Source organism: Protopterus annectens, chromosome 3.part0 (assembly GCF_019279795.1).
Source record: "Protopterus annectens isolate FY-2018-M chromosome 3.part0, PAN1.0, whole genome shotgun sequence".
In the NCBI taxonomy this organism is placed as follows: domain Eukaryota; kingdom Metazoa; phylum Chordata; order Ceratodontiformes; family Protopteridae; genus Protopterus; species Protopterus annectens.
Window position 1 is genome coordinate 464,990,576 of NC_056731.1, and position 12,634 is coordinate 465,003,209.

Sequence of the window (12,634 nt, forward strand, 5' to 3'; positions counted from 1 at the left end):
GCCATTTCCAACCCAGAATTAATGGACATGCTGCACCTCAGAAAATCCAAATCCCATCGAGCTACGCGCGCGAGAGACTTGAACCTCAGCACTGAAATAAATAGGACATGCTGGAGGGACAGATTCATAACCCAGAGGCTCCCTTCACTCTGGAATAAAATCCCAGTCCAGGTTAGGCAGAGTCCCTTATTGACTCTCTTCAAGAGGAATCTTGATGAGTGGATGGGGGATCGTAGGTTTACCCCGGGTATCACTTCTGTATCACTGTTAGACAGAGGCACAGTATACTAACCTCGAAAAAGGGCATAGCAAAATTAATTTAAAATGGGTGGCGAAAGCCAAACACACTCTGGCTAGGCTTATAAATGCCCTAGGGCAGATAGCCTAGTATGAACCTATGATTCTGGGAAGAGTGTTTGGCATATTACTCTCAGATCCCTTCTCCCTTGGATTATGGCTCTGAGGAGGAAGACTCTGTTAACTCAGACTTTCCCTTTGAAGAACTGTCCTTTGGTGGATACTATTTCTTATAATGGATTAATTTAAATGTTCTCAGGTTTCTGACATTCAAAAAAGGTGCTACGAGCTCCTCCAGATGGAGTCTCCTCAGCCCTCTGATGTACCTCCAGTCTTGATTGCTCTTCTGGATGCCTTTTCAAACTCTGTTTTGGCCCAGACAGCATTGGCTCCCCCTTCTTCACCCAGCGAGGGGCAGTCACCACAAGTAGCCTCACAGGATGGACCTACTAATGTAAGATAAGGGCTCAGTCCTTACTTTTTCACTCTGCAGTTGACATTCTGGCTGATAGGGTTTTGATCCCTTTTAGGGACTCTTTTCTGAGGACCTGCTTCAGGTCCTGCAGAAAGCCAGGAAACCCCCTACCAGGAAATCCTATGTATCCAAAAGAAAGATATTTTCTGTTTGGTGTCTTGCTCGTAACCAGCATCCACTTTTTTTGGAGATCCTTCTGGTTCTCTCTCTGTGTGAATTGATGCATGCTGGGTTAGCGTATTCTTTTGTTAAGTCTCACCTCTCATCTGTTTTTGCTTGTTTGCCATCAACCCCTCCTCTGGCCTCTATGTTTGTGGTTAAGCAATTTCTTAAATGCATTCATCACACCAGGCCTCCCAGGAAGCCTATTCCACCTTCCTGGGACCTTTAATTTTATATCTGAAAATTGACTCAAGCTCCTTTTGAGCCTGCAGCTTCAGTTTCCTTATAACGTTGTACATGGAAGACTGTACTTCCTATGGCTTTTACTTCAGCTAAGAGAGTATCTGAACTCCAAGCTTTTGTGGGTGTTCCTCCATTTTTGTTTTTTCATAGTGACAGTGTCTCTCTTCATACTAATCCTTTCTTTTATGCTTAAGTTGGTTAACAAATAGCCCCTTAATCAAGTCTAATAATTTGCACTTTTTATTTCCTTCTCTGTAGTCTGCTAGTGAGAAGTTTCTTCACAGCTTGGATTTGCATAGACAGCTCAGATATTATTTGGGTAAGAGTAAGGTCATTCCCAAGACTGAGCAACTTTTTATTTCCTTTTATTCCAGATCTGTAGGTTTGGCTGTTTCTAAGCAAGCCATACCCTCCTAGATGTCTAAGGCCATTTCCTTTTGTTGCTCCTTTCATGGAAAATGTTTTTCTGCCTCTGTAAGACTCATTCTACTAGGCCTATGGCTTCCTCTGGTGTTTTTTTTCAAAGGATTGGATATGATTTCCATCCTTGAGGCAGTGAGGCTGTTACTTAAACTTCTTTTCATTCTTTCATTAAGCATTACAAATTGGCTGTTTCCAGAGCAAGAATTGGCTTTGCCAGAGCTATCCTCCATTGGTTTCTTGAAGGCTCCACTGTGCCTTCCTCTTCCAAAGTTTACTCTTGAGCTTTTGTAAAGAATACTGCAGCAGTGATATGGAAGGACATAGTACAGTTGTGTAAAGTCGTACCATAACAGTAGATCTCCTTCTCTTCACTGTTGTAATATTCGCTCTGTCCCTCCTCCCTCTTTTGGTCTGCTCCTTTCCGTCTGTCTTCCTGGCCTGGAATTCCTTTCCTTTTGTCTTTCTGGATGCACCTATTCCTCCTCCTTCCTTGGAGTGTTTTTCCTCTTGAGGCTGCTCAGTTCTGAGGAATGTACGTCCGTACGTCATCTTCACCTTTGTGCCCCGTGACTTAAGCAGGGAAAATGTGCATGACTTACATCTATAAAAATCCTAAGGCTTTGGTATAATGGGTGGATGTTGGGCTACAAAAACAGGAATGCAGTCAAGAGGGTTTGAGGCACGCACATAGTAGTAGTTTCCAAAGTTTATTCTTCAGACTTTGCTTCAAACAATAAAAACAATAAAAAACAGTAACCATAAAGCACTTTTCGTCTCACCCCTTAGTGAGACTTCATCAGACAGTTGCAACAAGAATGTTTCAAACAGTAAATACAAATTTAAACCACATCAACTTCCTCCAAGCAAAAGACAAGCCCACCTTCAAGGTAAGCAGGAAATAATTAACCCATTTTATGCTTCTTTAAAAATCCAGCTTCTTGTAAAGCAAGTGTGTGTGTGTGTGTGTGTGTGTGCAGTAAATATATATATATATATATATATATATATATATGTGTGTGTGTGTAAATATAAATATAGCTCAGCAGTTCAAAAACAACTCTTAAAAGACCTTTTAAAAGTATATTCAGAAATATTTAGAAACCATGCTAGCATTAAAACCAATAGTTAAGATAACAGTAAAAAGTGAGAAGCCAAGAATGAAGTGTTAAATTGAAAATAGTATAAAATAAAATACTTTACCACTGTGTGAAAAAGTATTAAAATCTTAAATAATTTTCAGTAGTAGTTAATTATGAAAGTTCTAAAAAGTGGGATGAAAAAATATAATAAAACATATTAGCCCCATGTTGTCTGAATTTAAAACCATCAAGCTGAAAAGCTGTAAAGACTGGAGCAGAGAAAACAATCCTGTAAAGGACGTCCGGTGAATATGATAAAAGGTGGAGTAAGAGTGTACACATTCACATAAACAACTCTAAATGCAGATACATTCATGTATAGATAACTGAGTGAATGTGAAAAACCATGTGTATGTGTAAACATGTATATACATAACTAAACAAGTAAATACATTTTTAACTAGATAAATATTTAACATACCCTGTTTAAGCAAAAATGTGAAACCTTTCTTGCAGACGGAAGTGAATAAGGTATATATTCACCTTATTAAACTCTTTAGTTTAAGGATGCAAGATATGGAATAAACTTCATTCAGTACTGGCAGGTAGCAGGCCCTGGTACGAAGTTGCCATATTAGAGTTGATGTTCTTCGTGTTTCACTGTTGCAGTCATTACATTTGGGTAATCTGCTGGCAGGTTGCCCTCAGTCGGCCTGAATAACAAAGTCTTGGGTCCTGCGTTGGTTGCTGTCTCCTCTTCCATGATGTCAGGTCGTCAGGGGTTTAAAACATGCAGCCGACACCATTTTAATCCGTCTTTCTTGCCGCACAGTGCCCGAAGCAGAAGCAGTTCACAAGTGCGAGTCGGCCGATTCCTGAAATTTTCATTTTCGAGTTTCAGAACCGAAGTCTAAAAACTAAAGCTAAGTACCCTGTTGGGGAAACTTTTTCTTGCTCCTTTCCAATGTCAGTACAAGTTAATAATTGCATTACTTGTGGGAAGCAAATACCTCATAAGGATTTTCATTTGTACTGTATTCCTTGCCTAGGCCCTGATCACAACGTGCCTTGCTGTCAGTTTTGTGCTAAACTTAACCAACGCACTATTAAGCGTTGGTATATTTTTCCTTCTAAATATTTTGGTTCAAGATTTAACTACCCTGAAATGTCATCGGTTAGCAATCCGACTACCGGAGTTCACAAAAAACGTAAGGAAAAAGACAGACCGCCGAGGTCCAAAACCGATGACGAAGCTTCTCCTAAGCCAGTCGCTGGTTCACCTGTACTCAGTGAGGTGCTTTTGCAGCCCCTGATACCCGCTACTTTTGAGTCGCAGGCCTCTACCGAGACCCATTTGGAGTCCGGTATGTCACGAGATTCGCAAAATATTGAACCCGCAGATGTCTCTCCCTTGGATGGGTCCAGAGCCGCTGAGCAGGCACCAGCTTCTGAGGGTGTTTTCAGGCCTCAACATTTCTACATTAAACCAACACCAGCAACAAAACCAAGGTGAAAAACAACTTCTACGTCTAAAAAAATGATGCATGAGCCACGTGCTCAGACCCCTTTGCCTAAAAAACAAATGATCAAAATGGCTGAGGATTTAATTACCTTGATCAGTGGTTCCCACCCCCCGCTAAGAGGCCTAGGCAAGGCACTGATTATGAATCTTCAGATCAGGTTTCCATTTCTTCTGATCAGGAATTTTCTATTCCACCTTATGAGGATTCAGATGCAGAGGAATCCATCCCATCTGCATCTCCTCCTGAGAATTACTCTTTTGGTGAGACTTTGCATACTTTAAGGAAACACTTTTACTGGGAGAGTCAGGACTTCTCTGAATCAAAAAAGAGGCTAAGGGATTTCCTTCTTCCTCAGCATAGGCCTTTGGCAATACCTCCTGTATTAGATATTGTTGATGATGTGTTCTCGGAATCAAGCATGGCTCCTGATTCCCTGCCTCCCGCTCCTAGTAAGCCAGACAGATATTACAGGGTTCCTGACTCCCACAAATTTCTTTTCAAAAATCCTGCTGCTGATCCTGAAATTTTTTCTTAGGGTTCCAAGTGTTAAGGCTTCTACAGCCAGAAATCCTACCCCTTCTGATAGAGATTCCAGGGCGCTGGATAGATTGGGTAAGAAGGTTTATATGTCTGCAACCTTTGCAATCAGGACTTTAAACTGCCAGTTTCATATGCTTAAACAGCATGTTATGGGCGTACTGAAACAGAAAATGATGTTGATTTCTGATTGTGTGGAAAATAAAGAGTTACAGGATTTATTGCATTCAGCAAAACAGGTTGGAAAGCATACTTTGCAATGTGGTTTTGATTCCTTGGAGGCCTCTTGCAGGGCCGCCGTAACTGGATCTGTGATAAGAAAGCATGCCTGGTTCAAGGAGCAAAATCTGCCTGATCATAGTTTCATAGTTTAGTACTAGGCTATCTGCCCTGGGGCATTTATAAGCCTAGCCATAGTGATGTGGCTTTCGCCACCCCATGTAATGGTACAAAAGTGTACAGAATAGATTTAGAATACTGTGCCTCTGTCTAGTAGTGACACAGTGAAGACCCCCTTACAAAATAGAATTAGTTTACTGTGCCTCTGTCAAGTAGTGACACAGAGATGACCCCCGGGGTAAACCTACGATCTCCCATCCACTCGTCAAGATTTCTCTTGAAGAGAGTCAGTGAGGGGCTCTGCCTAACATGAACTGGGATTCTTTTCCAGAGTATGGGAAGCCTCTGAGTTATGAATCTGTCCCTCCAGCATGTCCTATTCATATTTGTGCTGAGGTTTAAATCTTTAGCTGTCGTGGTTCTGATGGATTTGGATTTTTTGAGGTGGAGCATGTCCATCAATTTCTGATTGGACATGGCCTTGTACGTCAGGCACAGATCACCTCTGAGTAGGCGGTATGCTACTGAATAGAGCTGGAGTTTCTTTAGTCTGGCAGCATATGACATATGTTGGAGACCCTTGATCCTCTTGGTGAGGTACTTTTGGGGTCTCTCCAGCTGTTGCATGTGCCGGGTGAGGTACATACGAAATGGGGCATTGTACTCAATCATGGGCCTGATAAGGGAGGAGTACAGGGGTACAATGACCTCCTTTGATCTGGATGTGAATCCCTGCATGATAAGGTGGGCAAGGTAGAAAGTCTTTCTAACCACTTTGGCAACGTGGGTGTCAAATGAGAAGTCACTATCGACTTGGGTCCCCAGGTCTCTTGATTACTTTTTCCATACTCAGTGTGTTACTGTCTATGTGATAATTTGTGGGTACTTTGTTTTTCCCAAAGGGGATGACTATACATTTTTTGGCATTTAGTTTAAGGCCATGACTCCGGCACCAGTTGTCCGTTTCAATGAGGCCTTTCTGTAGGATGTATGTGTCAGCTGGTGTATCGAATGTGGCGCCTAGTTTGCAGTCATCTGCGAACTTTGTCTGCCACAACCCTCCCATGTTTGCTTTCACATCTGAGAAATAAATGCCGAACAAGAGGGGTCCCAGGACAGAGCCCTGTGGGACACCACTTATGACTGGCTTTGAGTCTGACATGGCTCCAGCGATTTTGACTTTATGGGTTCTATCCTTTAGCCAGTTTGCAACCCATCTTGTGACACATGGATTTACATTTAAGCTGTTGAGCTTATCTATGATGCCTGAGTGGGGTATTGTGTCGAAAGCTTTAGCCAAGTCCAGGTAGGATGTATTTACTGCTTTGCCCTCGTCAATGGCTCTAGTGACTGTTTCGAAAAAGTCAACCAGGTTCAAAAGGCAGGATCTGCCCTTTACAAAGCCGAACTGGGTGGGATCAAGTGTCTGTAGGTCCCCAATGTCTCTTTTTATGAGTTCCATAATGATTCTTTCCATAGCTTTGCAGACCAGGCTGGTTAAGCTTATGGGGTGGTAGTTACCAGGGTCTGTAGAGGTGCCTCCTTTGTGGAGTGGGACCACTGTTGCTGTACGCCAGTGTTCAGGTACATATCCTGTAGTAAGGCTAAGGTTAAATAGCATTTTTATGTGCGGGTTTAGCTCCTCTTGGAGTTCACGTAGCACGCAACCCGGGATACCGTCAGGTCCCATTGATGCTGTGTTTTTTGCTGAGGGCGGTTCTCACCTGGACATCTGAGATGACAGGGAGGTTACATTCAGCTGGGATAAGTATTTCCTCTTTTGGGGGTGAGGGAGGGGAGACATTTGCACTGAACCTGTCTGCCAGAATGTTGGCAATATCTGCGGGTTCAGTGTATTTTTTGTCATTGTGAACTAAACCTAAGGTTTTGGATGCCCTTTACAGCATGATAGTCTGTTTGGTAATAAGGCAGAAGAGGTTTTAAAGAAAATGGAAGACAAAGCTAAATGTATGCAAACTGTAAAAGATGTCTTGCATGTGTAGCCACCCAAGTTCAGTAGGCACTGGCCTATTAAGAATTGGTCCTTTCCTGTCTCCAGCAGAGCCACTCAGGGCACACCCAGGCACTCAAAAGGCTCCAGGTATCATTCACAGGGATCTTGCAGGTCTAAGCAATGGGGTGCCTCCACCTCCAAATTTGGAGGTAACAAAGCACAACCCTACAGTAAGCAGTCTCAATGACTTTCCTCAGAGGGGTCCCTACCAGAGACATTCTAGAAGCTGCTACTTGGAGCTCAGTTCATACGTTCACAAAGCATTATCATTTACCTCTCTTCTCTAAATCCAGACCAGGCTTTGCCACTGCAGTCCTGCAGGGCCTTATAGCTGCTCCTAATGCTGTTTAGTTCCATCCTCCCATTGATCGCTTTGGGATTCTACCCAAATGTGATGACTGCAACAGTGAAACACGAAGAACATAGTACAGTTGTGCACACTTACCATAAATGTAGATGTTCGAGTGTATTCACTGTAGCAGTCTGGGTTACCCACCCGCCAGCCCCCTTTTCTATACCTTTTCTTTCCTTCACTATACTCAAAAGCCTTTGTAGTGTATTTGCTTTTAGTTGAAGGTAAATTTTTTGTTTCTAAGGTGCATTTATATATTTACTGTTTATACATATAATTTTGCTCCCCATTTGGGGGGCACCTGACATCTGGGGCAAGAAAAACTGATTAAAATGCGGTCGGCTGCATGTTTTATACTCCTGACGACCTGACGTCATGGAAGAGGAGACAGCAACCGACGCAGGACCCAAGACTTTGTTATTCAGGCCAACTGAGGGAAACCTGCCAGCAGATTACCCAAATGTAATGACTGCAACAGTGAATACATTCGAACATCTGCATTTATGGTAAGTGTACACAATTGTACTTTTATGTGAATGTGTACACACTTACTCCACCTTTTATCATATTCACCATGTTTTCTCTGCTCCAGTCTTTATAGATTTTCAGCTTGATGGTTTTAAATTCAGACAACATGGGGCTAATATAAGTGTTTTATTTAAGATTTTAATACTTTTTCACACAGTGGTAAAGTATTTTATTTTATACTGCTTTCAATTTTACACTTCATTCTTGACTTCTCATTTTTTACTGTTATCTTAACTGTTGATTTTAATGTTAGCATGGTTTTTAAATATTTCTGAATATACTTTTAAAATGTCTTTTAAGAGTGTTTTCGAACTGATGAGCTATATTTATATTTACACATATACAAATATATTTACTACACACATACTTGTTTTACAAGAAGCTGGATTTTTAAAGAAGCATACAGTGGGTTAATTGTTATTTCCTGCTTACCTTGGGGGCGGGCTTGTCTTTTGCTTGGAGGAAGTTGATGTGGTTTGAATTTGTATTTACTGTTTGAAACATTCTTGTTGCAACTGTCTGATGAAGTCTCACTAAGGGGTGAGACGAAAAGCACTTTATGGTTACTGTTTACTATTGTCTTTATCGTTTGTTTGAAGCAAAGTCTGAAGAATAAACTTTGGAAACTACTACTGTGTGCGTGCCTCAAGCCCTCTTGCCTGCATTCCTGTTTTTGCAGTTACCTGTTTCTGTATTCCAAGTCTGGATGTTGGGCTACTTGTAAAGAATACTGTAAAAGTGAAGAAAGGAACATCTACTGCTATGATAAGATTTTACACAGCTGTACTGTATTTTTTGTAGTTGTCATTGTGATATTTTTGGTACTGTACGTTGACTACTTTCTGAATTTATTTGATTTGTACTTGCCTGGAAGTACATGAATTAATTGTTTTTTTTTTTTTCTTTTTAGGACTTCTTGAAATGCTCCAGAAAGGCTGGTCTTAGTACAGAAGAGCTTGAGGTATGGACTTCTTGATGACCACTTCTGTTTGGACGCAGCAGTACATGAGAGTAGTAATGGGTCTTGTCAACAAGTGCTAAGTAGCTTTGAAGACTGATATAGCACTTTGTATATTTGCAATTTCTCTGATTATTGCTATTGCTTTTATGTAAACCTAGATGATGATTGCAATTCATTTAATAGGCATTCTTCTGTATGATCTCTACCAGCAGATCCTTTCTTTTTTGAATATTCCCCCCCTAATGGAGAACTCACTTATTAATGAGATTTAACTTTTCTTCAGGCATGCCAAACTTTAGGCTCTTCAGTCTTCATTGTCAGCAGTGTGTCTTCAGGCCTGTCTGCTTTTTACCTCTGTTTGATTCTTTTTGTATATTTGGTCAGTGGATTTACTGGGTTAACAAAGTTTCCCTTTTCAGGGGGTGACTCTAGAGCACTATCCGGTTAAGTGACTTGATGAGAGTTATACAGTAGTAAATGGAGGTGGAAGGAATCAAACCCTGTGTACCCTTGACTAGAGGAAGCAGCTCATTAACATCTCAGAGCCGTAATCTTCTACACTGGCAGTTATGTTCTGATGATCCTCACTTTAGAGCCAAGTCACTGCAGCACTCCTGAAGTTTACTTTTTTTTAAAAGTGCATTATTTATGAGTAATGTTTTCAGTAATTAAGATGGAAACATTATTAAAAGTTTAAACTACGTCCATTGACTGCTGTCAGAAAATAGTAAAATAATATGGGCTCACTGCCTAGTCAAAGGATTTCAGGAATCTATCTTCACTCACAAATGGAAGACTCTCTGGGGCCCTTTAAAGGTACCAGTCATCTTCCTCCTCTGTTTCTTCTGAAAAGAAGCTTCACTGTTTTAGTTCCTTAAGGGTGCTTTCTAAAAAGTGGTAAGCTAATCCATGTTCATGGTGTATGGAATTTAGTCTTACTGTGTGACCATGGCCTACTAAAATTAGCAACAGTTCAGGCCATTTTTTTTATAGGTTCATTGGTGTTTACTAGGCTAATGACCACAAGGGCCTTTTTAAGCCTAGCTTTGTATCCAAAATCTGACCGGTTCTGGTATCCTTGATAAGTGTAAGCAGGGGCTTGGGAGATGAAACGTTTTCAAGCAGGGGCCTGGGAGATGAACCATTTACAGGTTGCGTGTGTCCATTAGAGACACAGGTGCCAAATGAGGGATGTATTTCCTGTTCCCCATCCAGTTGTCCAAGTTGCACTTGAATTGGGTTAGAGAGAGACTCTGCTTCATGTGGATGGAGAGCCTGTTCCAGAGACTGAGTAGTTTCTGGGATACATACCTTTCTCACCAGCAGGTCCTCTTTATATCACAACCAAGGTTTATAAAATGGGTAATTCTGGTGCTGTTTGTTTTGCAGATGTGCAGTTGGTCCATCAGAGTGGGGTCTGACGATGCCCTGTATGAAAGGCATGTGTCTCCCCTTAACAGCCTGTAGGAGAGAGAATATAGGGATAGTGCCTTGAGGCGGTCTGCATAGGGCATTTTACTTATGCACTGTATTCTTTTAGTGAGGAACCTCTGTGGATGTGCCATTTGTTGGGTATGCCTAGTTAGTGTGTGTGTGTGTGTGTGTGTGTGTGTGTGTGTGTGTGTGTGTGTGTGTGTGTGTGTGTGTGGAGGATCAGTGAGCATTTTGAACAATCTCGACTCTTATTCTAAATAAATGTACACCTGAATTTTGAAGAGGAGTCATTTCACTTCTTCATAGCACAGCATACAGGATTTATGCAATGTAGTTTCACTACTGTCTTGTCATTGACTACTAGCAGTAAACATTAATTGTAATTTTTGACTTCTAATTAAACTGTATTTATAATTCGTTGCCTGAGGACTGTCAAATCCGAAAGATTCCGGAATTCGAAACACAGCTGGTCCCAAGGATTTGGGATTAGGGATTGTGAACCTGTATTGGGTTGGATGGTGAATGTTTTCAATAACTTGAAATACATGGTATGGGTTTCTGGGTCATAGAGAGGGGACCTATAGCTTGCAAAGAAGTGGTATTGGATTTTGCCTATGGTAATTTGAACATGGAGTACCTCAAGTGCATTGTCTTGATTGACCAGCCTTGCGGTATGTTTATTTTTGATGTAAATCGAGACACCCCCACCTTTAGTCTCTCTCTCTGTGTAGTAACTGGTCTAAATGTGTCAAAGGCATTATAACCTTGCACTGTTGGTGTGCTGTCTGTGGCCTTAAACCATGTCTCAGTGACTGCACAGACATCAGCATTCTGTAGGATGAGGAGAACTTCAAGGGAGTGAAGTTTTTTGTTTAGACTCCTAGCATTGAGCAGTGTAATACCTTTAGATTTTATTAGTTTTGATTTGGTATGTCAGAAGTACTTTCAGTTTGGCATTGCCTAAAAAAGGCACTATGGAGGAAGACAATGTTTTAGGTAATATTTGAAAGTCTAGAGGGGAAGGTGCAGACCATCCTGGCAAAGCAGTGTGGTCTGTTGACCATCTGCTTTCATGCTGACAGATATTGTACCCCATTAGAATGACACTAGAAAGTAATACAGTTATTAAAGACATCTTTTGTTGGAGAAGGTAAAATGCTACACAGTGCTGGGCTCATACCTGCCTGGGACTCACATTCCGAGAGCTTCATGATGTCTCTCTTCATGTAGTCTAGGGATGTATGTAGCAGGTCATTTACACCCACATGGACTATGAGTCATACTGGTACGTGTGGTTTAGTGACCTGGGTGGTTGCATATTGGGGTGGATCCTAGGCCCTGATAAGCAACTGACTGTGACTTTCCCTTACTCAGCCTGGTGAGAGGGACATCAGTGTGTCTCATGATGGAGTCACCAATGACGAGAGTGTAGGATTGTGTGGTAACTTGCCTTATTGGCTTAAAAATTAGAGACTTCATGATATGTTATGAAAGAGTGCATTCGGGGCTGCTGAGGGTGTCCGTTGTGTGTACTTTATCTAGGAGGTCTTTGGGGTTTAGGAAGATTACATTTAAGTGTCTCAGCATATATAGGTCTATATATCTGCTTTGAATTGTATGTGATGGGTGCAATGTGTATACTTCCGACAACCTTATTGCCATTAGGAGTACGTTTATGTGAGAGCTTTGCCTCCGTTGACATTGTGTAAATACATCTCTGACATACCATGTCAGTTTGTAAGAATTAACTAGTTGTCAGTAAATGAGGCAATTTCTGCGTTGCCTCAGGATGCCCATATCAACAAGCTGGTTACGGAGATCATGGGAAAGTTCATATTCATGGCAACAGACCCTTGTATTGATCAAACAGTTGGAGTGAGACGGAGATCATGGGAAAGTTCATATTCATGGCAACAGACCCTTGTATTGATCAAACAGTTGGAGTGAGAACATAAAGCAATGTCAGGAGTATCTGGTTTGCAACTTTGGGGACACTGCTTGTCACTGCAAACTAGTTATCCTGTGTGCACCTTAGGTATTGGCGAAATCTTAGTCGTGTTTAAAGGAAAGATGTCGCTCAAGGTGTCTGTGTGTTTGGAGGGCACTGCCGAACACTTGAGGGGAAACTAGTAAGCAGACCCTGAAATTTTATGGATGAAGAATTTAGACAAATATTCTGAATTTAGAAATATTTCAAGCATTATGTAATGAAAACAAAGACTTAGCTTGTCAAGAATGGTGAAAATGGGGGAGTCACTTGAATGGCT

General features: G+C 41.4%; 1 protein-coding gene across 1 annotated transcript in view; it reads left to right on the top strand.

Annotated features, from left to right (window-relative positions):
- Positions 1 to 12,634, top strand: part of TRIO (trio Rho guanine nucleotide exchange factor) — a 5,137,669-nt gene that overhangs the window by 4,024,028 nt on the left and 1,101,007 nt on the right. The window contains exon 44 of the mRNA XM_044065600.1: positions 8,883 to 8,933. Within this exon, the coding sequence (XP_043921535.1) occupies positions 8,883 to 8,933 (51 nt within the window). The remainder of the gene's footprint in view (positions 1 to 8,882; positions 8,934 to 12,634) is intronic.